Source organism: Falco biarmicus, chromosome 3 (genome assembly GCF_023638135.1).
Source record: "Falco biarmicus isolate bFalBia1 chromosome 3, bFalBia1.pri, whole genome shotgun sequence".
Lineage (NCBI taxonomy): Eukaryota > Metazoa > Chordata > Aves > Falconiformes > Falconidae > Falco > Falco biarmicus.
In genome coordinates, this window is record NC_079290.1 from 121,279,071 (window position 1) to 121,305,554 (window position 26,484).

Below are 26,484 nucleotides of genomic sequence, written 5' to 3' on the forward strand. Positions count from 1 at the left end.
GAGAGGCAGGGTGTTCAGGGTCACAGGAGCTGGGATGCAAACCCAGTGGAAATGAAGGGGATGATTTTCAGAAGGAACATTGCAGGCACCTGCAGAACCTTCTGTGCTTGAGCTCCTACTTGTCCCTTTTGTTTACCAGGACCCTCCCATCCTGCAACATTGCAGGCTTAACAGCCAAATACATCTCAAATGCATCAGCTCTTGAGACCAGCCCAAAAGAGGAACCTGATGGAGACCAAAAAAACCCTCTGAATCTAGTGATGGGCATCCTACCTGCTGGCATGGCTTCTGGGGAATGCACTGAGCATCAGGATTCACATTTGGGACCCTCTTCAAGGACCTTTTGCCAGTTTGAGATGTCCTAAAGGCCAGTGAGGCGATGCGGAGCTGACCCAGCTGGTGGTTTCCATAACAGACCATTACAAAGCCTAACGCCTGTCATCCAGCAGGCTGGAATCTTCTCCCCAAAGCCTCTCCCAGCCAGAAGAGTGAAGGGCTGTGAAGCCAAGAAACGCTGGCCACCCTCCGTCCCTCCGTCCTTGAAGCTTGGTTTAGCCTGGGCTCACAGACACAGCGACTGGCTGGAAAATCTTCATCATTTCCCTGCTGAGTTTGGACAGATGCTGTTTGTCTTTCTCATGGCAGTGGCCAGATGCCTGGCTGGTGATGGATGGGAGTGTCGCGCAGGAGTTTCTGTGCTGTCACAACTGCTGAGTCTCTCATGGGGTGGAAAATCTGGAGGGTTAACTCCACTGTGAGCTGAATTTCTTCCCCAAGGTATCAGGATCTGAATCAACAGAGGTGGTGGGGTAGGAAGGTTGGAGGAGGAAGAGGCAGGGTGAGGCCTTGATCTGAAGGTGCCCTTGGTCCACCTGGTAGGAGGACCCAGTTCCTTCATTACCAGCCTGCAACTTCCACACTGCTAGGTGCTTCTGCTTTGATGCTCACACCAGCTCTGGCTTTGAGCCCCTCAGTTTGCTCACCTGGCACCCAAAGGCTCCAACCTTCCTCCAAACTCCACCACGAGCCTCCCTGAGCCCCTCCCATGCATTTCCCATGTCCCCTGGTTGACAGGGCATCCCTGGTGCCTCCAGAGCATCCCAGCAAGCATGGCCCGGCCAGGGCAGTGCTGGGGGTGTTGAAAATGTGGGATGACCATGGCAATTTTTGAGCCTGTTCATTTTCAGCCTTAACAATTCTTCCTCTCAGAGAAATGGCTAATGAGCCATGGGGTTCCATTTACCTTTCTCCAGTCAGCTTTTGCCTCGTTCCTTGCTGTTTTAAACAAAAAAAAAAACCACCACAAAAACAAACAAACAAAACCAAAAAACAAAAAACAACCCACAAGTGCCAGTGTGGAGACAATTAGATCAGTGTCTCCTTAATGAGTTCATGGTTCCAGTGGAAATACCTGTCTTTGACAGGAGAGGCAGAAAATGAGCTGCACCCGTGGGTGAGTGTGCGTTGGGGTGGCAGCCATGTGCCCACCTTTTCAGACCCTTTGCAGGGTGCAGGTGACCCCACAGGGTGCCTCATCAGGTTATAGGTTTACTCCCTGCACTGTGTGCTTTGCACAGCATTCATGTGGATGCCTGGAGCTACTCGGCTGTTCTTTATTAAGCACAGCAGCGAGCTGGGGTTTTACACCATGCTTGTGTAGGATCAGGGATGCTAATAAAGTCCAGATGCTCCCCAGCACAAAATACCCTGGCTTGGGTGGAAGGACCCCAGGAAACCCTGGGGTGGGAGAGGGATGGGGCCACCAAGGCGGGGAGAAGTGATGAGCACCAAAGCAGTGGTAATGTGCCCCTGCATGGGGTGAAAGATGTCACCAGCAAGGACATGGCTGTGCCCCCCAATGCTGGCAGAACCCATGCCCCAGCCATGGCTGCGGTGGTGCTGTCGAGCCCCACGTGGCCCTGCTGAGCAGATTTTGCTTAGCTGCCTGGACTATATTTAGCTGCCTGTAAAAGGGGTTAGCAAGCAGTGCTGGAGCCAGTGGCACAGCTAAGAACGTAAGAGCAGCCAGGGATAAAAAAAGCCCAACCCAGGCACTGGGAGCTTTGCACAAATCCCCCTTGCTGCTGGAGGTGGAGGCAGGCAGGCAGGGCTGCAGGCAGCAGCAGCATCCCTCCTGTGTGGTAGCACCGGGTGATGGCTACTTGCTGACCACCCAGTTGGCGATTTGCCTGAGGTGATTTTGGCTGATTTGGCTGGTTTGCAGCGTCCCAGCATTCAGCCGGGTAGTGAAGGTCTCTGCCAGGGGAAAATGGAGCCTGAAATCTGGTGGGTTTGGTTAAATCTGAGGGCTTTTGGGGCAGGCATCCCCTTCTGCGGGCAGGGTCCAGTGGCAGGCAGGAGGGACAGCCTGCTTCCCCAACCCAGGAGGTGTTTGTGAGGCTTCCTGCATCCCCATTCAGGCATCTGGAAGTTACTGGAGCATGAACAATAGATTTGAGGGTTTTGGGGGGTTTTTTCCCCATGAAGACATCTTTTTGGGATGCTTTCTTTATGCTCAGTTAACTCAAACACATCTTTCTTCCAAAGGCTCACCTCGCTGCTCCAATCTGGTCTCTTAAAGCAAAAACGGCAAATCCTACCACATCCTGTCTCTTCCCAGACACTCTTGGGATGCTCTGAGCTCTTCTGCACTGCCCTGACCTTGCTGGGGCTCACCTCCTACCTGTGCAAACCAGGCTGCTGCCCAGAAACACCGGATCTGGGCAAATATAGGAGTCAATACATAGAGGAGGTGGTTTCCACAACTATAGCTGTTTTGTTCAGGAAATAATTTACATATTCTGCTTGTCCATTGGGGCAGGTGATGAATATTTCAGTGGCTGGGCCCTGAGAGAGTCACTTAGAGTCATTCAATGGGGACCTCATTTTGCAGGCAGGCCTGCAGCTCCCATGATGAACTGGCAGCAGGATGAGCCCCAAGCTGTGGTTGTATCTGTCTGCGTGATCCACCATGCTTTTGCATCAGGAAAGAGCTTCTGCTGCTGCTGAAAGAAAAGACAACATTATTTTGTTTGAAATTTCCCCTTCTGCTGGGAATGGCAAGGTTGCAGGTGAGTTGCAAAGACCTGTGCAACTCATTGCAGGTGTTCAAGTTGCCTTGACCTACAGAAATAGGAAAAGTAGCTCCTGTGCTGTCCCCCATCGTGGATGGGATGCACTGGGCTATACATGCACCTGAGGGCTGCTCAATTGCATGGCACAGCAGAGGGAAGATCTCCACCACCTCCATCATGTCATGCCCGGGAGGGAGACAGTGCTGCATAATCGATGTGCCCTGCAGAGGAGGTGCAGTAGGCTCAGATGCAGATGGCTGAGTACCCGGAGCAAAGAGGATGTCCCAGAAGGGCATTGCTATCTGTTGTGATCTGAACATCTCCTGTCGAGGTGGCACAGAGATGTCCAGACTTTCATCTCGGCATGATGCTCTACCCTGCCTGGTGACAAATTACCTCCCTGGGAGGTGTTTGCTGGCATTTTCCCTCTTGTTTTAAATCCTCCAGGCAAGATTCTCTCTCTGCCTTTGGCCTCTGAGGTCTCATGAGCAGGATGGTTTTGCTCAAGGACTAAGCATGTTTTCTGCAAATCCATCCCACAGGAGCCACCTCCATCACTCTGGGGTTAGTACCTGCCATGCAGGGACAGCCCCCAGGCTGTGTCCTGCCCAGGCTCATGGAAAGTCCCTGTCCCCCACCAGAGAATAACCTGCAGGACCCCAAACCCTGTGACCCATGTCCCAAAATAGCACCCTAATGGAGGGACTGACGCAGCCCAGGGGTGAGCTTAGCTCAGGAATAAGCTTTCCACCACATCACCTACATACCCAGAGAGAAATCAGGGTCTTAACTGGGCTGGGAATTAGAAATATACATCTAAAAGAGGAACCGCAAAGTGCTGCTCTTGCTGAGAGATGACTTTTAGTCCAGATCAGAGCCTGCAGCTCTGGGTGGATGAGTGGAAAACAGTCCTGCTCCTTCCCTGCCCGCACCCCTGGGCAGGGGGCTGCTACCTCCAGCCCTGGGGGGCTGCCCCAGCCCTATGGCACCTCACAGGTCAGTGGCTTTTAATGACCTTCCTGTGCAAATGGGATAAAGCAGCTCGGCAGCAGCAGAGGAAGAATAGACGCTCCCAAGCCCATTTCTTCCCTGTTCTGGACCCTTTTTTTTTAGGAGAAAATAGGATTTAAAGGAAGTGGCAAAGCAGGGAGTAGTCTGACCCCATCCTTGCTGGTCTCACCTTCTGGATGGGTAAATCAGGGGCTCCCCCGATGCTTGGGAGGGCATGGACAATATATTTTAGGTCCCAATCAGCAGTGATGCTCACCGTGTGGGCAGCATTCTGGGGAGAGGATCCCAACACCTACGAAGCCCTAGAGCAGGTGCTGAAAGAGCAGGAGAAAGGCAGAGCAACCTTTGCTCCCATGGCAGTGTTGGGTTAATGGCTAGACTCAATGATCTTAAAATTCTTTTCCAACCTAAATAATTCTATGATTCTATGTCAGTATAGCACCAAGCATCACAGCTCTGCCCCGTACCAACACAGAGCAGGTGCTACCTGATAGAGAATATTTTTTCCCTTCCCAGCTGTCATGCCAACGTGCTTTTGCATCACCGGGGCTTGTACCCAAGAGTTTTATGAGCTTCAGCTGCGAGTCTGGGCTCCTGGTGCTCATCATGTCCTGGATGCAGGCAGGTTTGGAGAGGTTACTTGGTGCCAGCAATACACTGGCTGAACACAAGGGACTCACACACCTCTTGTGTGCCTCAGTTTACCCAGCTCTCCTAGCCCAGTCATCACCAAAGGATCACACTGTCAGAGGGAAGTGTTCAGCCTAGGTAGAAATGGGGACCAGCCATAGCTCCTCATGGACAGAGCATCCCTTGTGGGTACCCAGGAGCTGGAGGAAGGGGAGACCCACCCCAGGGTGCTCCAGCAGGACCCTCCCCAACCACCCAGGGCTTCCTTTCTCTCCCTCCCCGCCCCTCCAACATCTCCCCCCTTGCTCCCATATGTTTCCTGGAGCCCTCACCCTCGACAGCCAGTGTCACATTCGATCAGGTGCCAGGCAAGATAAACATCACCGATGCTCAGCCTGAGACTGCTCCAGAGAGGAGACAGTCAAGGAGAAAACGGAGTGTGAGGAGCTAAAAATAGCAGCTGGCCAAGGCTGCCCTCCCCACAGGCTGCACAGGAGCTGCCAGTTGATCATCACCACGTGTGAGCAAGCAGGCAGGATAAATGTCCCTCCCGCTGGCTGTCAGGGCCAGGTGGCTTCAGCCCCCCCAAGCTACTGGGGGTACTGGGATACTGGGGGCAAGCACTGGGCTGAGAGCATCCAGGTCCAGTGGCTCTCATCCCTCCACAGCCAGGCACAGCGAGGCATGTCCAATTTGCCTTGCTGGTTGGTGCATCACCCTTCCCGGGGCAGCAACCTCTGCTGGGGCTGGCACAGCTGCCAGCTTCTCCCTGTGGCCCAGAGCCCTAGGTGTTGCTGAGCTCCCCAGGGAAGGGACAGGATGAAGACCTTGCTCTGGGTGCTGAGCATCACCACTCACCATCACCAGCAGGGAAAGGAGGTTGGCCAGAGCCAGGAATGTGCCCCCAGCCCCGCTCCTGCTGGGAACAGCATCCCAGCACAGGGCCAGAGGAGCAGGGACTCTGTCTCCTGAGAGCAGCCCTGGGAATACTGAGAGCCAGGAGGGGACATTTTGGAGCCTTTCACCAAAACCACACTCTTTGACAATTGCGCTCACAGGCAGGAGCACTGGTGGCAGCCTGAGGAGTTGGGCTACTGTTCCTGAGTGCAAATTTAAGTTGCTTTTAATCGATGCTCAGGGCAGCTCTGTTCATCTCTGCCTCTCCCCTCCCTCACTGTCCTGATCCAGCTCAGGGGTGCGGGTTAGGAACCCTCATTGCAGATCCTCGGTGTTGGCCATGTCCCCCCTTGAGGTGATGCTGGTGTCAGGCCTGGAGCAGCCTGGGCGGCTGCGATGGTAGCACCCACTCCACGCCCAGCTCTGCCCAGTGTCCTTCTGCAGGGAGCACAACCCTTGTGTTGGGCAGAGCCTGTGGCTGTGACATGATCAGGTGGATTTAGCAGCTGGATCCAGGGTCTCCTAGCCCCGTCCCTGCACCTGCCCCCCAGGCACCATGAGCCACAGGGGTGCAGCCACATATATTTTAACTATTTTTCCAAAGATTTTGAGCCCGGCAACTGTTTTTGGCTGAAATAAATGCACAGGGACAGTGTGGGCTTGGGGACAAGCTGTCCTGGTGGGAGAGTGCCCCCCCGCTCCTCACCCCCTTCAGGGGCCATGAGGCTCCTTCCCAGGGACACTAATTCAGAAGAAATTGAGGGTTTTGCACTTTTTTTCCACGTGGAGCCGCTGGCCAGGCCGGGCTACAAGCCCCCTGCCCGGGCTGGTGGGTCCTGCCGGCGCATGGCAGCGCGATGTCACGTGGAGCCTTACGGGGAGAGATGCGCCCCTGAGTGGGGGTGTCACAGCCCCCTCGCGGTGTCTCAACGCGGGGGGGCACAGGGCACGCAGCCCCCGAGGTGGGGGGAGGTCGGCGGGGGGCGCCGGTGCCCGGCGGGCAAGCGGCGGGAATGGGGGGGCGGCCCCGGCAGCCCCCAGCAGGGCCCGGCGGCGGGAGGAGGCGGCGGGCGGGGCGGCGCGGCGGCGGCGGAGGGGGCCGGGCGGGGAGAGCTGCGGGGAGCGGCGGCGGCGGGCGGCGGCGGCTCGGCCCCGGGTGCCCCAGGGGCTGCCTGCGAGCTGGCGGCGTCCCCGGGGCTCCTGCCCGGCGTGGAGCATCCTTCTTCCGGGCACCGGCTTGCAGCGGCACCGGCGGCGGCAGCGGCAGCGGCACCGGCATCAGCATCGACACGGACACCAACATCAGCATCAACGCCGGCACCAACACCGGCATCGGCAGTAGCGCCGACACCGGCAGCAGCACCGCCGGCACCAGTATCGGTATCGCTGCTGGCACCAGCCCCAGCGGAGCCCAGGTGAGCCGCTGATGGGTGGCGGGTGCTGGTGCCTTGGTTGCCCTGAGGCCCTGGGCCGCGGCAGTGGATGCCCTGTGCTCGTGGGTGCTGGGGTCCAGGCTGGGTGCCCACCCGGGGAAGCGGGTGCCCACCTGGTGCACCTCCATGGCAGCGCATCAGAGCGAAGGGAGGGTGAAGAGGTAGGAGGCGCAGGAGATGATAGTGGCCTCGGTGGGCAGATGGTTTTTGGGGGTATGAAACTTTGCAGCAGGCTGCGGTGCTGAGCACGGTGGTGGGGTGTCTCTCGAAGGCTTGAGGGGGGATTCGTGTCCACCCCACCAGGGGCAGGGGGCTCAGGGGGGATTGGGTGAGCAGTGGTCAGGCGCTGAGCAAAGCTCATCCATCTCAGGGTGGGCACTTCAGATCAATCCCCATGGCCGCTCCTCTGTCCCAGCCTGGGACCCACCCTTGGTCTTTCACCCCCTGCCGCCTCCTCCCTATCAGGTCCTGTGGTCACCACTGCCCCCTCCAACCTTCCACCCTGCACCATCCTCATCTTGGCTACCCCAGCCCTCCCGACACCCCAGCTTCCTGCATTAGAGCTTCCCAGATGATTTCAGGCCCAGGGAGCTGCAGGGGTCCCAGGCAGCAAGAGCCCAGGGAGAGCCAGCACAGGGCTGAGCACTGCTTCATGCAGAGGACGTGCTCATCTTGTGCCTCCTCCCAGGTGGCATCCTCTTGGGAGGAAAGGGCTTCCCCAGGGACAACCTCTCCTCGCTACCTTCAGGGCATTATTTTGGCAGGTTGCCCCTGCAGATGCTTGGATCTGGTCCCTTTGGTCCCTGGAGTTGGCTCGTGTCCCCTGGCTGTGTGGCAGTGCCACCGAGGAGGTGGTAGAGGCTGGGTGTCCTGTGCTCACCCTAAATACTCACAGACTATGACCTTGGGGCTGTCCACCAAGGGATGCCTGAACCCTTGCTGTCACAGAGGGCTGCCTGGACTCCTCTTGGAATGTCCTCCCTCATCATGACTGGGCAGGAGAGGTGGGAGATACAACACCGGGTGAAATGGCCCTACCACTGTCTCCACCCTTTATCTGCTTTGCAGCATCTCCCCCCAAAAAACAGGAGGTTTTGGAGGGGGAAGGGTGGTGGCAGAGCCAGGTTCTCCTCACTTTTTTAAACTGGGGAAGTCACAAAATTTCTTCCCCAGCTGGGATGCAGGGAGGCAGAGGGGGAGGCGGAGGAGGTGGCCGGGAGCTGGGGATGCTCAGCGGGAGGCTGTCAGTGGCTGTGGTTGCAGCCACCCTTGGGCGAAGCCTTGGCATTCGGCTCCCGGTTCACCTGGCAAAGCTCAGGCACCCTGTCCTGGCCCCCTGCTTGCTGGCAGGCAGGATGGGATGCTCGGGTTCCTTGTGGGGACATGGCACCATGAAGGATGGGGATGGGGCCACAGCCCTGTTCTGACCTTGGCTTCTCAGGCAGGCAGTTCCAGCGCCTAGCTCAGCTCGGGGGCGATGGATCCGGCTCTGCTCCATCAGGGCTAGGGATTTCAAGCTGTACCTCTGATCCCAGGGTGCCTGCACAGATTTCTTCCCTCCTTGGCTTTCGGTCCCTTCCCTGCCAGCTCCCCAGGGGCCAGGAGGGTGTCACTGGGTGGTGGGGAAGGTGCTGTGACAGCCACCGCATTGGAGAATCCAAATGATGCTCCTGGCATCTGTGCAGGGATGGGGGAAAACATCTGGATCACCTCCATGCAATGCCTTGCCACGGGAAAGGCCCCTCAGTCCCTCACGAGGGGATGCTGTCTGAGGAGCAGGACACCCTGGAAGATTTCCACCTCCTTTCTTGGATGAGTTGCAATGGGAAGGAGGAAATCTGCTGGCTGCCAGGGACCTGGGGAGAAGCACATGCCGGGGGCTCCCCAGGGAGACGGAGGTACCAGCTGCAGCACGTGGCCTGGGAAGCATCAGCTGGCTCTGCTCCCCAAAATTAATTATCTGGGTGCCTGCATGTGTCCCACCACATTTTTTAAAAAAAAATGTGTCCTGCTGCTTTGGGGGAGCTGGGGAGCCTCCTCTGAATTCAGTGCTGCTTTCTCAGGGCACCCTGCTGCCCTCTCGGTCCTCTCCTGGTGCCAGCCAGTGGCAGATGGAGAAAAGGGACCTTGTGCTGGGAGAAGTGGCTCGCTGGTGTGTGGTCGAGCCCGGGGCCATCCGGCTGCATTTCAGAAATGCCTGGCGTGTCACCCAGCCTGTGGCACTCCTGGCAGGGCACAGCCCAGCATGCCCTTGGTGGCACCCAGCTGGCACCCTGTGTCCCCACAGATCTCCCAGCCCCTGCCCCAGGCAGCCCATGGCCCATGTCACAGCATCCTCATGCCTCCTTGGGTTTCCCCTGGCACAAATCCCTGTGCCACCCACACGCTGCACACCCACAGCCAGCAGAATCGAGGATGTCTCCATCCGCAGCATCTCAGATCAGGTCTGTTAGCTCCCACCCAGGATGCTGAGGCTGGAGCAGCTGAAGAAAAGCTATTTGGGGAGGAGGGAGCCTGAAACTGCTAAAGAATGAAACTTATTTCGATGTGGGTGACATGTTTATTATGCAAAATTATAGTTTGTGCAATCGTCGGAGCAGCTAACTAAAGGTTATGGTGCGAGCTGTATTACCCAGGGCTCAATCATTGTAATTACCTCCCATTAGATCACCTGCTTTGCAACTGAGATGTGTGGAAGGGGAAGCTCCTGTTTACCTCCCTTGGCTATGAGAGCAAGCGCCGATTTACCAGCGATGCTAGGTCCCTCTCTGTGGGGGCTGTGGGTGGGTTTCCATCATCCTCATGTGAAAGGGGCTGTTGAATTTTCCCTCTGGGACTCAAAAAGGACCCAAATGCAGGCAATGGGACTGAAAGCAGACCCATGGGGAGAGGGGTGTGGGGGAGACGAGCTCAGCCCTCCTGCACAACACCAGCACTTTTGCAGGGTCCTTGATGGGCACCCAGACCTCCCAGGGGAAATTCCTGTTCTCCTCCCACCACACCAGCAATTAAAGGTAATTAACTGAGGGGGGGTGTAGGCAGGGATGCTCACAAGCCCTGGGAGAGGTCACAGCCCACAGGCTGACAAACACCTGGCTAGAGCAGCCTGCATCCCTCCCTGGGATGCGGTGGGATCCCTGCCTGCATCCCTCCCTGGGATGCAGGATAGCATCTCCCATCTGGGAGGTGTGGGCAGGGGAACACAAGCCTATGGCCCAGGATGCTCATGTGTGGGCAGGGGAGCTGTCGTCTGATGGATCTGCACCCAAATTGATGTGCAGGTGAGGGTCTTGCTCATTGCTGTGCTCTTGCTGGATGTGTCTTCCTGCGTGGTGGTGCTGAGCTGGGTCACGTAGCTGTCACCTCCCCCATCACTGGGAAGCCAGGAACTGCCAACACCACTGGCACTGAGGATTTGCCATGTTCCCACAGTAAATAGCCACTACTGGAATATTGCTGGTGATTTGTTGGGTGCTTTTTGTTTTCCTAGTGCTGATGAGCAGGCAAGCTGGCAGGGCCAGCAGTGGCTGCAGGGTGCGGGGGAGACCTTTCTGCTGTCCCAGAGCTGCTTCCACTACAGTATTTTGCCCAGCCTGGGTGCCAGACCCTAGCAAGGGAGCTGCTTGTTCCTTCCTTGGGGATGGCATATTGCAAAGCAGCTCTATCTCTGCTGGCAGCAGCTTTCCCCAAGTCCTGCCTGCATCTTTGCACAAGGACCTCACACCCCCCAACTGCTGGGGAACAGAAGACCTGCTCTATATGATGGTAAAAGCTGGAGGTGCTTGTTATTAGCACAAAGCAAAGGAAAAAATTTCCTCTCTACGTTTCCCAGGGAAGAACTGGGAACCTAGGGGAGATGAGGTGGGGTGGGAAGCAGTGATGTGCACTGGGCTGGGAGCCCCAGGCTCCAAGAGGATGGAGAAGAGGACCTGGGATACGGTTATTCCGTCTCCATGTGAGCAGGTCCCAATACATGCCCCACAGCCAGCGCAGCTGGTTATCCATCCCCTCCCTCCTGCGCTGAGTTCTTGGGAGCTTTTAGGTGCAGGGTAAGTCCTCAGCAAAGCCCAGCAACCATGCTGTGCTGCCAGCCCATGTCCTCATGCCTCTGCCAGCTGAGGTTTCAGTGCTTTGCTCTTTTATAAGAGCAACGCAGGGTTGTCCAGGAATGAAATTAGGATGGTCCAGAGGGCATCACATTTTCAGGTTTCCTTCATGCTTTCAGCATCTGCCCCCAGGATAACCCATGTGCTGCTCCCATGGGAGAAGATGCCTTAATTTTATCTATGTATTGACTTGTAGGAGATGCTGTGCTGGGCAGAGCTGTGTTGGGATTAAACCACTGAGTCCTCTGGAGCACATTTTCCTGGCCCAATCCAGGTCTGCAGGATCAAAATGAGATTTTCTCTGTGCTCACTACCCTTTGGGAAAGCCAAGCCATGATGTGGGACATGGAGGTGAGCACCTCAAGGTCTGCAGGCACCCAGATTTGGGTTGGTAGCACTTGGTTTGCCCTGCAGATGCTTGGAGAAACTTTGGGTTGGGATGTCAGCGAGCGCATGAGCTGGTTTCACTCTTACCCTGGAGCAGGACTTGCTCTGATTTGCATTTGCAGCATTATAAACCAAAGTGACAGTTTATACAAATAGCCTGAAATCCTGTCTGGAGAGACTCGGGTTGGATTTTATTTTTTTTCCTGGCTTTCGTGAGGGTATTAAACAGAGCTGAACTCTGCCATCATCCCCAAGTGCAATGAGACCAGGACTGATAGAGCAATAACACACCTTTCGTTTCTCCCACTGATTCCATCCTATGGATGCCAGCAGCAAAAAACACCTCTTGTGCTCATCTCCCTGTTGGCATCCAGGAATTACAAGGAATGAAGATTGTCAGTGTCCTGTTTTGGAGTCCTTCATTCTCTTTGCCTTGAACAGGAATTTAGCTACCACTATCAAATGAGCCTGGATAAGCCCTGCTGCAGAGCCAGTGAAGGGAAGTGTTTATGCTCAGTCTAGGCTGGCGTTAGCTAGGACACCTTTCAGTGTGAAAAAGAAATTTCTAAGCCCTACAACTGCAGAAAAAAATCCTAAAAAAATAAGTCAGCCCTAAAGCATGCAAGAAGGAAACAGAGGGAGAATGGATGGTCTTTAAAAGTGAGAGAGTGAAGGATGATCTTCAAAAGCATCCTTTTAACCCAGGGAGAGGTTTGGGTGGAATAATTCAGAATTGTGGTATGAGCCGGGGTGGAACGGAGCCTAGACCTGGTCCTGCCCACCTGCAAGGCACTGATGGGGACCAGAGACGGAGCAGGGGAAAGGCAGAAGAGGGACATGAGGATGATGAGGGGGATGTCAAGGTGATGGAAGGGAGGAAGAGACACTTCAGCATGCCCCAGACCAAAGGATGAGGCAATTCAAGAACAAGTGGGAATTGCAGAGAAGAGGGAAAGCCAGCCATGCTGTGAGGATGGATGCGCCAGAGTAGGAGCAGGGAGGAAGGTCAAAGTGCAAAGCAGGACACAATGGGAAGCGCTTAGAGGGTAACAAGAATTACTGCTGTAAGTACATTAGTCTAACGAGAAAGATCCGCTGCTCAGCACCGAGGAGAGGCAGTGGGAGCCCTCATGTTGGATGCCTTTCAGGCAACAGTTTGCTGGAAAGTGCATCAAATGGAGGGGCCACCTCTGCGGGCACTGTGATGTGCTGGACCTTCTCAGGCTGGGCCAGAGATCTGGGGAGCTGCCTGTGTAACCTCATCTATGAAAACCTGCTGGAATGATTCCTCAGAGCTTTGAGAAGGAGCTGAGGCCACATGGTGAGGAGGAGCCAGGGAAAAATGAGGGGAAAAGTAGTATGAGACCTTGATGATGCTCCAAGCATCTTGGCAGAGGTTCACGTAGATCCCTGCTTTCCTCTGGACTGTGACACCGCTACTCAAAAGGTGCCAGGCAGCCCCCAGGCTGGCCCAGGCACCTTCCCAGCCCACCCAGAATCCTGGTGATTTAGGGACAGAAGTGCCAGTCCATGGTCAGTTTTGCTGTCAAGGGTAGGCTGCAGAGTGCCAGCATCCCCCCATGGGCCAGTGCTGGCAGCCGCATCCCGCCCAGCACTGCTTCCAGGAAGGATCATCATCTCTAGCTTTGGCTAGAACTTCCTTGTGCTCTGCGCTTGAAGCAAAACCTGTTTTTCATGTAGTTCTGCATCTCCAGGTTAAATACCCCTGCACCAGCCAACATTCCTGGGGCCTTTCCCTCCCTGCCCTGGAGACAGTGAGTTTGGGACAGTATTTATTCCCATCCTTCCCTTTTGCCTAGATCCTGGGAGCAGTTTATGGGCTGCTGGCAGCTGACAAAACCCAATTTCTACGTGGCAGCAGGTGCCTGCTCAGCATCTCCTGGGTTCTGGCACCATCAGCACTGCCGCTACATCGGGCAGGAATGCTGCTGCCTGCAGCCACATCCCTGGAGATGAAACCAGCAGGACCAAACCTGTTGCCTCCGTGGGAGATCTCTCAGCTCTCCAGATTTTATCCTGTGTTTAATTATTGCCATCTGGTGTTCCAGACTCCAGGGGCTACTTGGTCTGTCTGGTGGCTGTCTGTCTCTGGTTAGATCAGCCCCGTTGGATTTTCCTCCTGTGTGGACTCATTGCTGATTTTCCTGGATGATGCTCTCATTCCCTTCTGATCTGGGCAGCTATTTCCTTCCTGGCTTGCAATGCTCATTTAATTCAACATTACAGTTACACCTCACTAAATCCTTCCCATTGTTTATCATCTCTTAATAACATCACCATCATGGGTTTGCCAGTGAATTTTTGAAGGGTTCACACTGGGCTGCAGCATTTCCCACTTGTTCTTGGAAGGGCACAGCACAGACCCTGTAACATGAATTAAACAAGCATGAAGAACCCTCTTATAAAGAAAGCCAAGAATATTAAATGGCCCAAACCCCCACTTCCAGATGAGCTAATGACCCTTCAACCCCTTAGATGCTGAAGAAGATGCCTGTCATTAAATTAATCCTTAAGAAAACTTTACAGCCATTGCTGTAACATCTCCCCAGTCCTAAGCATCTGGTTCATGTGCCCTGGGAGGGAGAAGGCGTTTGGCAAAGCTGTCCAGTGTTGTGTGGTCATGGTGCTGACTGCAAGGTGTCCCGTGGTCCCTGAGCTCCAGCTGCTGGCTCCGGCAGCAGCCACAGATGCTACTTCAGGTGACTTCGTGAGTGTGGTCTGATCCCTCCACCCCCAGCACCTCCAGTGGCTGTGTTAGAGGAGACATCCCTGCCTCGATTGCTGGGGAGGATCCATGGACGTGCTGCCTATGGAGGCGTCTGACCCTGAACTTGGTCTCTGGCTACTTCATCCCCAGGGTGTTTCACGCCTTCCTCTGCCCATTCAGCATCTTCCTTCCTTCCTCCAAGGTTTTTATATTCAGGGAAATGTGAAATTAGAGCAAACCCTTGTGCAGGAATGACACCACACTGCGGGGAAGACCTCCACCACCAAACCCTGCTGCCCATCCTACCCCAACCCCCATGGAAGGGACTGAGCTCCTAACGCCTTTGGCTGGTTTCCCCCCATTGATGGCAAAGCCCATGTCTGGCATGGGGTGGCCGTGGCGTGCCATGCCTGTCACTGCGTGTGCCTGGTGTCACCCTATGCCTGGTGGTAGGGAAAGCGGTGGCTGTTTCCCACACAGGTCAGTCCCTTGGCTGGGTCCAACCTGCAGTTCCCTGGCCCAAGGCTGGTAGAGGAGGAGGAAGAGAGGGAAGAGGAAGAGGGGGTTGGATGCTTCTCACCCCAAAACACTCGCCTTCCCAGGGCTGATGCTCTGGGTCTCAGCAGAGATGTCCAGCTGTAGCATCTCCGACACAAGCCGTGCATTTTGGCTTTTTTGGACTTGGATGCGTAGGTTTGGAGCAAAAAGCAGGCAAACAGGGAGCAGCAGCTGGGGCAGGAGCCCTTTCCCCTGCTACTCACAGACACAGGAGCTCCCCAGGCTGCTCCAGGCTTCAAACACTATAAAGATGAGCAGTGGGGCAGCACCTGAATTAGGGCTCAGGAGATGTTTCATGCAGCAGTTCATCCCGCAAGGAGCTTGGATGCCAAAGGCAAAATGTAATCCTGCCCAGGCAGCCTGGACACTGGGTATGGGGTGAGGATCTGCAGCAGCGCGTGATGGGGAGCAGCACATTCCGGCCACAGTGGGATGGCAAGACCTTGCTTCTCTGCACTGTCATCTTGTGATCACTTTGCATCTCACCCACTGGCCTTCAGCCAGACCAACACCTTCCCCTCTTGTGCTTTAATCGGTTGTCGCTGCAGCTAAATGTTGTTGCTGAGCATCACCAGTCCAAACCAAGCAGCTGAGCACATGCCCATGGTTCTCACACATGTGGCATGAGAGTGTCAGGGCGCAGTGGCACCATGGGGATGGAGCCCTTGTGTTGGGGAGAAGTTGTGTTGCATGAAGATACCTGAGGTCTGGGGGCAATCCAGCCTGGATACGGCCTTGTAGGACATTTTCTGGTGCCCCAGTGGCTTCTGTGCAAGAGACAGCTTTTGCTACAGTGGAGGCTGGCTTGATTACTGGCCTGTGTCATGTCCTCCCTCCACCTTTTTCCAGTATCTTCCACCCCAGCCCATCTCCAGGACGGATTAAGGTTTATTTCTGCCCTATCCTTCTATATCCCATTAGGGGCATTAAAGCAGGAGCCCATGGCCCCAAGGACCTTCCATGTGACTCCAGGAGCTTTTTTAAGTTGAGACCATGATAAGCCTCCCAGAAACAGTCCCTGCTTAGAGGGGGAAATCACCAAGCAGAGGCAAGGGGTTTATGCAATGTTATTTGCTCAGCGCTGGGTTGGATTTGCTGCCTGTGGGACTGGCAGGATGTGGCAGCGTTCGGCATGGGGCTGGCATTAGCACCTTGGACCTTGTTCCCAAGGGAGCCCAGGGATGCAGGGGGACAGCCCCATGGGTTCCCCCTGACAGTGATGCTGCATCCCAGGAGTGCTCACCCCCACCAGGGGTTTCTGTCCCCTCCAGGGACCCCGCAGCTCTTCTGTCTGTACCAGCATTAAAGTCCTGATCTCTCTGTGTGACTTTTTGGTGTGCTGGGTGAGTGTACCATATGTAACCTCTGCTCATGTCCCAGGCACCCAGTCACCAGCGTCACTGGGGGTGTTTAGCTGCGGGAAGATGGGCAGGATCCAGCCTGGTCTTGAAGGCTGTTTATTGCCCGGTTCTCCAGTGCCTGAGCCAGCAGGAGCGGCTGGGGCTGCCGGGAAGGGAGCTTTGATGCAGCCCTGCAGGTCTCCTGCCTTGCTGGGATGTGCAAAGAGTCAGTCTGTGTGTGTGTGTGCGCGCGCAGTGTGTGAGCACGTGTGCATTCATGTGCCTATGCTGCTGTGCATGCACGCCTGCGCATGTATGACTTTATGCATGTGTGTGTGAACATACATGTACACACATGTGTGCATGTGTGTGCTTGTGCATGCTGTCATGCTCACACCATCACACATACCTGGTGTGTGAGCCCCAGCTCACCCCAACCCCGGCTCCCAAAGGGTTGCCAGGGGAACACGGTGGGTGCTCCAGCACCGACACGGATGCTGCCCGCTGCCCACCCATGTCCTGGTGCCAGGGCTCAGCAGCTGCTGGGCCAAAGGCTCCCACTGGGTGAGCAGGAGGTGCTGTGGCATGCTCTGTGCCAGATGAGGGATGTGAACTCGAACGTGTGATGTGTGATGAGAAACTCTGTGACCAGGAGATGACACAGCTCTGGCATCAATGGGAGCTGGCAAAAGCCCTCACACTGACATAGCATACAGCACACACAGCATGCACATGTATGTCAGGGGTGCCATGCATGCAGACACATGTGCTACAATGCACCATGTATGTACATACAAGTGCCAAGGGATGCAAAGCGTGCACATACATGTGCTATGGGACACCATTCATGGACATGTGTAGCAGAGAGCACCATGCATGCACACTCTGGGGCTCAGCTCCAGCTGCATGTACGTGTGCACTCACAGACAACAGCCTGGCCAGAGGTGATGCATGCAAGCATGCACATACATGTGCCAATGCACACACAAATGCATGCAGGTCCAGAGTGCCACAGATGGTGCATAGAGCATCACACCTCCGCTGTGCCATTGCCATGGCACAGCCACAGCTCACAGGGCCACCAGCCCTGTCCCCATCACACACCCAAGCCTCATTCCATGCCTCAGTTTCCCCACCTGAGAAGGTCCTGGGTCCTGCCCCATGTGGGGCAGCTGCCCTGTGACTAATCATCTCCTGGGTTAATCATTCATTTCTCCTCATCGCACGCAGCCAGGGTGACTTGTCCTGCTCGGCACGGTGCCTGTACCCAAGGACTCGGGGACCTTGGCTCGTCCTCTGCTGAGAGTGATTCCCAGGCAGACACTGGTGAGTTCATGCCCCCCCAGCAGGACAAGCTCTCGCTGACACCAGCTTGGGGACACCAGTCCCAGCATTGCCACCAGTGTCCGGCCTGGAGGGGATGGGGCTCCTGGGGTGATGGCTTGGGGGTTCCTGCACCCCATGATTGTTTGGGGAGGGTGGAGGCCACCCCGTCCCTGCCAGGTCCTGTGCCACCCCCTGCCTGCAGCCACAAAACCCTTCTGCAAAAGTCCACATTATTTACCAGCACCGAACAAACATCCTGGTAAGGTGCTGGCAGTGGCACATTCTGGGGCCAGCTCCATGCCGGTGGGATCTGCATGGTGTTGGGGGCTTCCCAGGAGAGCCTCCCACCCATCCAGAGAGATGCCAGCATTGCCGCCGCCTGCTCTAGGTCAGCAAGTGCTGCTTTCCAAGGGACATAGTGGGGTCCCTAGGTTGGGGACAATGTGCCCTTGCCCCCTGGCACTGCAGCTGGTCCCGCTGTGCCCTCTCAGCTTTCCTTGCTGTCCCACCTCCATGTCCCTATCCCTGCTGTCCAGCCATCCTTTGCTGCCATCCCCTCTTCCTGCCTGCCCACCAGGGATGAGGGGTCCCTGCCTTTCACAGCCCAGCTCGGTGTGGCCCCCCCGGGAGGAGGGTGCTGGGTGCTATGGGTGCCCTGTATGGGGATACAGCCTCTCCCACCCCCGGGCTTGCTCCCAGCTCCCTCCCCCACACCCCTTTGGCACCAGCCCCATTGCTGACCCCCTGCTCTGCCTCCCCCCAGATTGGAGCCAGAGGGGTCCCAGCCAGGAGTCCCCATACCCTGTGGGGTCCCTCCCTGGCTGAGTGACATCGGGAGTGGGAACTGCCAGGCCAGGGAGTGGAGCAGGACCCTGGGCACGGGCAAGACGCAGCGCCAGGCCAGGCTGGAGGGTGCCCGGTAAGGCTGCCTGGGATGGGACCCCCTCTTCTTCCACGATGCAGTGACCATGTGAGGATCACAGCACCCAAAGGTGCCAGCCCTAGGGGTGGGGGGGGTTCCACAGGCAGGGTAACCCCTGCCTTGGCTCCTGGAGAGCCTGCAGTCAGGGTGGGCAGAGGGAGTTGTAGAGGGCTGAGCCCTGGGCAGCTGCAGGCAGGGGATGCTGCCTGCCTGGAACTAGAGCATCCTGCCTGGACCAGGGTCCCCTTTGCCCTCCATGCCCAGAGGGGCTGACAGAAGGGGACCGTGTCTCCCCAGGGTTAGCATGACTGAGGTGGAACCTGTGCTGGACTTCGCATCCTCTGGGAGAACAGGCCGGCGCAATGCCTTGCCCGACATCCTGGGCTCACCGGCCGGCGTCAGCCCCTCCGACCTCCCCCTCAAGCTGGCTGAGATGTCCCTGAACGCAGGTAGGCGATGAGGAAGATGAAGGATGATGCAGGGCGGGCAGGAACTGGGGTTGCTCATCCCCTTGTCTCTCCCCACAGGCAGTGCCCAGGAGATGCAGTCGCCCTCGGCAGAGATGCCCCCTCCACAGGCCACCAGTCCTGAGCTGAAGGACACGTCCTAACCCCACTCCCCGGGGTGGACATTGCTGACCAGCAGAGGAAAGAGGCCATGGAGCATCCGCTCCGCTTTCCTGGCACGGCCGGAGGCTGCTGGGTTTTTCTGGGTGCTACCGCGGCGAGACTGTTGGGCGTCACCCCCCTGCCATGGGGGGAGCAGCACATGGCGGGGACCTGCCATGACAGAGGGGCCATTCCCACCCACGCCCTGGGCAAGGACCCAGGGGGGGGAGAGGAATTTTTTTTGCCTTCCTGGCATGGAGGAATATTTTTCTTCTGGGTCATTTGGCAGAGCCAAGCACAGGGGGTTCACCGCGGGGGGCGGGGGGGGGGGATTCTCCTTGTCACAGGAGCAGCCCGCGGGTGTTTCTAGCTGAGTGTGGCGTTCACTGTGATGTTTTGGGTACCACCTCCGTCTCCTGGCCTTTCTTCCTAGGTGATGCAGGAGCTTTGTTCAAGATGGGGGGGAAGCATGACACAACTCCAACACCTCGCCCAGCCCTTAAGCAAAGCCCCTCCGCCAGCAGCCAGCACCTTGCTGTGTGTTCCCACCAAGAAGGAGAGCACCCCAGGATGGTCCCTGTCCCGGGGGTGTGGGGTCTCGGCTCCTGGGGACAGGGTGCTGCTGTTTTAAGCATCCCCAGCCTCGTGCTGTCCCTATGCCAGAGCTACCCATGGGTCCACACGGCTGCTCCCCTCCTGCCCTGGGATCCCCCCCTGCCGTGTCCTGGGGAAACCCGAGAGGGAGAAGCAGCAGCAAACGGGGCCAGCTGGGTCTTGCGGGCACTCTGGGGATGTGCACGGAGCCGGGCTTTCCCAGTCTCTGGCCGTGCTCCCCAAAACCTCTACTTCTGCTGATTGGTGGGATGGGGACCAAGGGGCTGGGGGAGGCAGGAGTCTGGGAAGGACTGGGATCGCCTGGATCCTGCCCACGCCAGGGGCTGGTTTCCCAGGCTGGGGTTTGCTGGCTGGAGGCTGGAGCCAGGCAGTGTGGTTGCATGCTGTGCTGGACCCATCTCCGTCACAGATGGTCACCTATAGCTGTCGCTGTGTGACCAGCAAAGAAAGCCCAAAGCCCAAGTCCATGCTGGCCACCACCCGGGTGGTGACTGGGTGCAGGAGAGCTGTGCGGGGCCACAGGCAGGGCCACTGTGTCCAGCAGCACCCAGCCCCAGCACCCCAGGGTGGCCCCAGACACCCCCAGGATCTGGGGCAAGGACCCTTGCTGTGGAGGCCAGCACGGGCCAGGACATAGCGTCATGTGTGTGTGGGCATCCATGTGCATGGGCATCCGTGTGCATGGGCATCCGTGTGTGTGTGGGCGTCTGTGTACGTGGGCATCCGTGTGCATGGGCATCCATGGGCATGGGCATCTGTGTGCGTGGGCGTCTGTGTGCATGGGCATCCATATGTGTGGGCATCCGTGTGCGTGGGCATCCATGTGTGGGCATCCATGTGTGGGCATCCATGTACATGGGCATCCGTGTGTGTGGGCATCCGTGTGCGTGGGCATCCGTGTGTGTGGGCATCCATGTGCGTGGGCATCCGTGTGCAGGGGCATCCGTGTGCGTGGGCATCTGTGTGCATGGGCATCCATGTGTGGGGGCATCCATGTGTGTGGGCATCTGTGTATGTGCATGCGCATAGGTGTCTGCATGCATGGGTGCCTGTGCGCATGGAGCACCCATGTGTGTGGGGACCTTTCTGCATCCATGTGCATGGGTGTTGTGCACATGGGTGTCAGTGTGCATTTGGGTGTGTGGCTGTGTTCATGGGTGCTCCTGTGGGTATGTGTCCATGTGCGTGGGCAGCCATGTGCATGTATGTTTATGTGCATGGATGTCCATGCATGTATGTTTATGTGCATGGTGAGTCTCTGTGAGCATGGGTGTCCACAGTGCGGGAACTTCTGCAGCTGGGTGGGGATCCATGTGCATGTGTGTTCATGCATATGGGTGTTCCTGTGGGCGGGTGGCTGTGTGTGAGCAGCTGTACATGTGAATGCCCACGTCTCATGGTCCCGTTGACTCTGGGGGAGGGTAGGAGCACGAGTGGGGACCAGGGCTGTGTGGATTTGGGCCACTGACACCCAGGAGGTCAAGGAGACAGTCCCACAGTCCCTGCCATCTTTGTCCTTCCCTGCCTGCAGCTGTAGGGGTGGGTGTGCACGGGGGGTCTGGCTCCCCGGGAACTTGTTCAGAGAATCAATCACCCACCTTTCCCTGGGTAGCCGAGCCATGCAGGATGTCCCAGCTAGGGCTGGGGGACACCCATCACACGGGGTCTGGTGCCTGTTCCCCTCAGGGACACGATGAGAAGGAGTGCTGCTCAGTGGCAGTGCCGACGGGAGGAGCTGAACACGAGCTCCCGGCTATTTTTGGGTGTCTGAGGTGACACCTTGGAGCCAGAGAGGGGGACAAAGTGTCCCCAGGTCCCTTCCAGACCTGGTCACTTTGACCCTGATGTCCCCAAGACAAGGGGGACACGCTGCAGCTGCAGGGGTCAAGGAGACCCAATCCCCCCAGCTGGGACACGCCACTGCCTTGGGATGGGGCCAAGGGACACCAACCTCACCACCAAAGGTGACCCCCTGGGCACTGGGCAGGGACTGGGTGTTGACTGGCCCTGATCCTGCTGTCACTGGAGCCCAAAGCAAGGGGACATGTGGCAGGGGGCATGCTGTAGGTCCAGCAGCCCCATTGCTGTCCTTGTCCCCAGTGTCCCCCAACACACAGAGCATCACTGGGAACACAGGTGTGTCCCCACACACATGGGGTAGGGACAGGGTCACACATCTGTGTGTGTGTCCCCACATACATGGAGCAGGGACAGGGTCCTGTGTCCACACACACACATGGAGCAGGGGTGGGGTCACATGTGTACCCCCCCTCACACACACACTGAGCAAGGACAGGGTCACACATGTTCTCACACACGCACGGAGCAGGGACGGGGTCACACATGCCTCCACACTCCCCTGGATGCCTGACCTTCCACCCTGGCATGTGCTGCTCCCTGTGCCTCAGTTTCCCCAGCTCAGCCTCCCTGTCCCCAGAACACATTGCCCCAAAAGACACTGCCATTGCCAGCATCCCCATGTCCCAGCCATGACCCACAGACCACAGGCAGCATCTGCCCCCACTCCTGGGGGCTACCATGGGCCAGGAGGCACACACCAACCCTGCCTCAGTTTCCAGCCCCCACGCAGCCCTGTGGCCACCCTGCCCTGCCGGTGCTGAGGCTGTACACAACTCATGACACAACTGACCCACTCTGCTCCTCCCATCCCTGACCCGACCGGACCCTCCACGACCAGGGGTGCCGGGCAGAGGCTGGTGGCCAGTGGTGGGTGGCGGGTGACCTGGGCCGAGGTGGCCGCTGGCAGCGCTGCCGGGGAGTATTTCTGGAGCGGTTGTGCTCTTTCCAATCATGTGATGAGGACATTATTTAAGGCGGCTGCGAGGCCGGCAGGCAGCTGCGAGCTGGGCGGTGCAGTGCCACGGTCAGAGCCGGCTGGACCCCTGGGCCCCCCCATCCGCGCGTGTGGCTGTGTGTCCCCCCCGCACCCCCTCGCCATGGTTGACGCCTTCGTGGGCACCTGGAAGCTGGTGGATACGGCCAATTTCGATGAGTACATGAAGGCACTGGGTGAGTGGGGAGGCTGGGGGGGGCAGGGAGTCAGGGCAGAACCTCTTTTTTTTTTTCTACATTTCCCCTCAACCAATCTGCCTGGCCCACGGGGGTCTGGCAGGGGGTCTGCAGGCACTGGCGAGGTCACTGCTGCCTGGGTGGGGTGCTTTATGGGGGCCTCTACCCCCAGGGACTTCGGCTGGGTAAAGGGGTCTCATCCTTCCCCTGCCCCCTGCTCCCTCAGGGGCAGCTCTTGGGAGCAGGTGGAGGGATGGGACACCCCCCGAGGGTGCTGGGAGCTGCCCAGGACCCCTCCAGCCTGAGCCTCCTCCCTGAGCCCCCCATCACCCAGCCCTGCCCCTGTGCAGCTCCTGGGCAGGGCAGGACCCCCATCCCAGAGTGATCTGGGAGGGGGGTGACACCGGTGCCCCGCCCCCAGCCCCAGAGCTGGTGGGTGCTGGTGCAGGATCCATCCCTGAGCACTCCCAGGCACCCCCTTCTCCACCTGTGCCCCGGAGCCCCCCAAGCACAATAGGCACACATGGGGCTCCCCAGGACTGTGGGTGGGAGCAATTTTGGAGTTTTGGGGTTCACACACACCCCCATCACGGGGAGGAAGAACTCCAGGGTGATGCCGGCAGGGACTAGAGGGTGACAGCCACATCCTGCCCCTCTACGCATCCTCAGCCCCCCCCCCCCCCGCCTTGCACCCCACAGGTGTGGGCTTCGCCACCCGGCAGATGGCCGGCCTCACCAAACCCACCACCATCATTGAGGTGAATGGCGACAAGATCACGGTGAAGACCCAAAGCACCTTCAAGAGCACGGAGATCAGCTTCAAGCTGGGCGAGGAGTTTGACGAGACCACAGCAGATGACAGGCATGTCAAGGTGAGCCCCCAAGCCCTAACCCCCACATCGGAGCCCCCAGAAAGGATCTGTGCACTCTGCTGGATCCAGCCATCAGCTCTGGGCTCTAGGGCTCCATTGGTTTTGCCTATGGAAGGGAAAAACCTCTTTGCAAGTTGTGCTGGTGCTCAGCCCTGTCTCATCCAGCCACCCCACCACCACCCCACCTTCACCCCGTTTTGCAGCTGGGTTTCCTCCAGGGAGCTGCCCAGTTTGGAGCTGACGAGAAGGCTGTGCAACAGCCAGGCTTGCAAATGCCAGCTGCCTGCCCGGGGGTTTGCTCAAGAGGAGGTGAGGGGACATGCTGGGGTGGCAGCAAGCATTGTCCCCACTCCAGGGTGGGGGGGAAAGGGGCACAACGGCTCTTTGCTGAACCCCCTCTTTTCTTGTGTGACACAGCAGGCAGCTGGAGTAGCTGTGCAATCCTGCCCGGACAATGCTTCCCTAGGGGCTGATGCCTCCCCGAGGGTCCCTGGGGAGGACAACATCTCTCACATCAGGCTGTTCCTCCCCTTAAGAACAAGGAAAAAAAAAAAAAAAAGGTGCTTTCATGGCCTCTCCCCCACCCCGCTGAGACATTTTCCCTTGCAGGACTGATCCAGCCCCTAGTTTTTCCTAGTTTCCCAGCTGCTGGTCCTATGCACTAAGTATGCCATGCATGGAGCAGCTGGCCACCCTGTGCCCCCACCCAGCCCGGGTGGCAATTCAGGGGGTCCTTGGGGCTTGTTGGACACAAACCCCCTTCACAGCCCCAAAGAGGCAAGCACAAGGGCTGGGCACAAAGCAAGGATGGGCTGAAACAGGGAGAGCATGAGCAAGGCGGTAGCACTGGGTAGATACGGGGCAGCACGTCCCTGCCTGCAGCTCTGCTGCCACTCAACCCCACCAGAGCTGGCACAAACTAAGTTCAAAGCAGCAGAGATGTGCAGCCTGCTGTGAGCCCCTGCCTGCAGCCCAGGGCACACAGCAGAGGCCAGGATGGCTGCTCAAGATGGGTCAGGTGGGGGGTGCTGAGTCATAGGGCACCCGGGATGTGTGGGGTCCAGGGCTGTGGGGCACCCCAGCTCTGCTGGAGCCAAGTTGTGGGGGGATCCAAGCTGTGTGGAGACCCTGGCTGCAGGGCACCCAAGTTGTGGGGAGACTGAGCTCTTAGGGGACACACCCCAAGCCATGGGGGGCACCCAAGCTTTGTGGGGACCTGGGCTGTGGGGGCACCTGAAGGGCAGCACCCTACCCTTGAGGAGCTAGGTAGGAGGCAAGGGGCAGGATGGGGCCATTGCCTGTCCTGGCACAACCCACACTACGCTGCCCCGTGGCTGTGCCCAGCCGAACCTTGGCACCAGCCAGGCTCTCGGGGCTGAGTCAGCAGCAGCAGCTGTGCAAACAGCAGCCCCAGCGAGCAGAGGCGTGTTTGCTGGATCAGCCCCTCCAATAACTCTTGCCGAGCCCTCTGGCATCAGGGGAGGCTTTGGTTCAAAGCACTGATACCTGCCCTACCTCTTTGATCCCCTCTGGCACCAAAGCCTCGCTTGGGAGTGGCTGCAACGAGGTCCCAGTAGCCCTGGAGCAGTATGCAGCCCCAGGTCAGGGTGGGCAGGGTCACCGTGACAGTGCCCACAGTGGGGTTACTGGGGAGCAGCCGAGGCCCGTGACCCAGCCAGCAGACAGGGCAGGATCCAGCCTGTGCTGAACTGGGCTGACAAAGTCAGGCAGGATGCTGCCAGATGGGTACCCCAACAGTGGCACCAGTGGCCTGACCCTGAGCCCCATGGGGCTCCAGGGCGAGCACAAGGATGCCCAGCATCGTCCCCTCTGAGGGACAAAGTCCCCAAGAATCAAGAAACCCCAGGGAGGAGGGTAATGGTGGGTCTTGCTCTCTCCCCGCAGTCTGTGGTCAAGCTGGATGGAGGCAAACTCATCCACGTGCAGAAGTGGGACGGGAAGGAGACATCGCTGGTCCGGGAGCTGAAGGATGGTAAATTAATTCTGGTAAGGAAATAGAAATGGGTTTAGATCAGAGAGGTTCAGAGGGCCGGCTAGGAGCTGCACCACCTCAGCACAACTAACCTCCCCGCCACTGTTTCTGCCACCAGACTCTCACCATGGGCAACGTCGTCTCCACCCGCACCTACGAGAAGGCGACATAGATGCCATCTCCAGCTCCCTGCACATCACCTGCTGCCCCCTGCATTGCCTCCATCCTTGCCCCGTGCCGGGCATGGCTTGCTGTGCTCTCAGAGCCCACTGCAGCCACTGGGGCTGCCTGCTGCCCCTGGCCCCATCACCTCAGACTTGGGGCTTGGGTGGTGGTTTCAAGGTTTGGTTTGGTTTTTTTATTAATAATGGGAAAAACCCACTAATAAAGGCCATGTTGTTACAGCTCTGTGATCAGTTTACTTGGAAAAAGGCACATGCTTGCCCATAGTGTTGAGCCACACTGGTCTCAGCCAGTCTGTGGGAAGGAACGTGGGAGTTAAATCCAGTCCAGACACTCTGGAAGCAATGGGGATATGACCAGCGATCCAAGTAGCCCATCTCGGGCAGTTCTCTAAGCTGTGGAAAAAAGAGATGTTGTTATGGTTAGAAACGTGCTTTTCCAGAGAGAATATTAGTTTACCCACACTGCAGCTCTGCCATCAATCATCCACGATCCAACCAGGCACACTCCATCCCAGCGAGAGCGATCTTTCCGCCACCAGTGCAGGCGGGCACTTGCTGCCAAAGCATCAGCTGATGGTGCATGCCAGCAGCAGCCGAGCCAGGAGTCAAGGTCACAAGCACTTCATGCCTGCGTCTGGAAAGGGAACTGGCCCAAGCGGGGGGGATTCAGCCATGGGCAACTGGGGCAAGAAACGCTGGAAAGGGCAAAACACAGGGAGAAAGGGCAGGCTGCCTCCAGCAACACCAAGCCCTCCTCCTGCTACATCAG

The 26,484-nt window shown here is 57.6% G+C and overlaps 2 protein-coding genes and 1 long non-coding RNA gene across 7 annotated transcripts; all 3 read left to right on the plus strand.

Moving 5' to 3' along the window:
- Positions 1-3,883: 3,883 nt before the first annotated feature.
- LOC130146399 (uncharacterized) lies at positions 3,884-5,195 on the plus strand. Its single transcript, XR_008820897.1, has 2 exons — positions 3,884-4,070; positions 4,602-5,195. It is a non-coding gene; the product is annotated as an uncharacterized LOC130146399 (long non-coding RNA).
- Positions 5,196-6,720: 1,525 nt separating this feature from the next.
- On the plus strand, positions 6,721-19,313 carry LOC130146153 (cAMP-dependent protein kinase inhibitor alpha-like). 5 transcript variants are annotated; one of them, XM_056332010.1, is made up of 5 exons: positions 6,912-7,027; positions 17,395-17,490; positions 18,254-18,409; positions 18,710-18,861; positions 18,940-19,313. In XM_056332010.1, the coding sequence occupies exons 4-5, from the start codon at positions 18,717-18,719 to the stop codon at positions 19,020-19,022; spliced, it is 228 nt and encodes a 75-aa protein (XP_056187985.1). In that variant the 5' UTR covers positions 6,912-7,027; positions 17,395-17,490; positions 18,254-18,409; positions 18,710-18,716; the 3' UTR covers positions 19,023-19,313. The 5 variants fall into 5 exon arrangements, with proteins under 5 accessions (XP_056187989.1, XP_056187985.1, XP_056187986.1 ...); XM_056332014.1 differs by lacking the exon at positions 17,395-17,490 and having other exon boundaries at positions 6,721-7,027; XM_056332011.1 differs by lacking the exon at positions 18,254-18,409.
- Positions 19,314-21,919: 2,606 nt separating this feature from the next.
- FABP3 (fatty acid binding protein 3) lies at positions 21,920-25,934 on the plus strand. Its single transcript, XM_056332009.1, has 4 exons — positions 21,920-22,665; positions 23,365-23,537; positions 25,443-25,544; positions 25,649-25,934. Exons 1-4 carry the CDS (start codon positions 22,272-22,274, stop codon positions 25,700-25,702), a joined length of 723 nt encoding a protein of 240 aa, XP_056187984.1. The 5' UTR covers positions 21,920-22,271; the 3' UTR covers positions 25,703-25,934.
- Positions 25,935-26,484: the final 550 nt, after the last annotated feature.

Excerpts from the sequence above, each read along its gene's own strand:
- LOC130146153 (XM_056332014.1), top strand. The coding sequence starts at position 18,717 with ATGACTGAGGTGGAACCTGTGCTGGACTTCGCATCCTCTGGGAGAACA. Across the intron at positions 18,862-18,939 it reads TGAGATGTCCCTGAACGCAG|GCAGTGCCCAGGAGATGCAG; the intron begins GTAGGCGATGAG and ends CTCTCCCCACAG.
- FABP3 (XM_056332009.1), top strand. The coding sequence starts at position 22,272 with ATGACACAACTGACCCACTCTGCTCCTCCCATCCCTGACCCGACCGGA. Across the intron at positions 22,666-23,364 it reads TGAGTACATGAAGGCACTGG|GTGTGGGCTTCGCCACCCGG; the intron begins GTGAGTGGGGAG and ends TGCACCCCACAG. Across the intron at positions 23,538-25,442 it reads CAGATGACAGGCATGTCAAG|TCTGTGGTCAAGCTGGATGG; the intron begins GTGAGCCCCCAA and ends CTCTCCCCGCAG.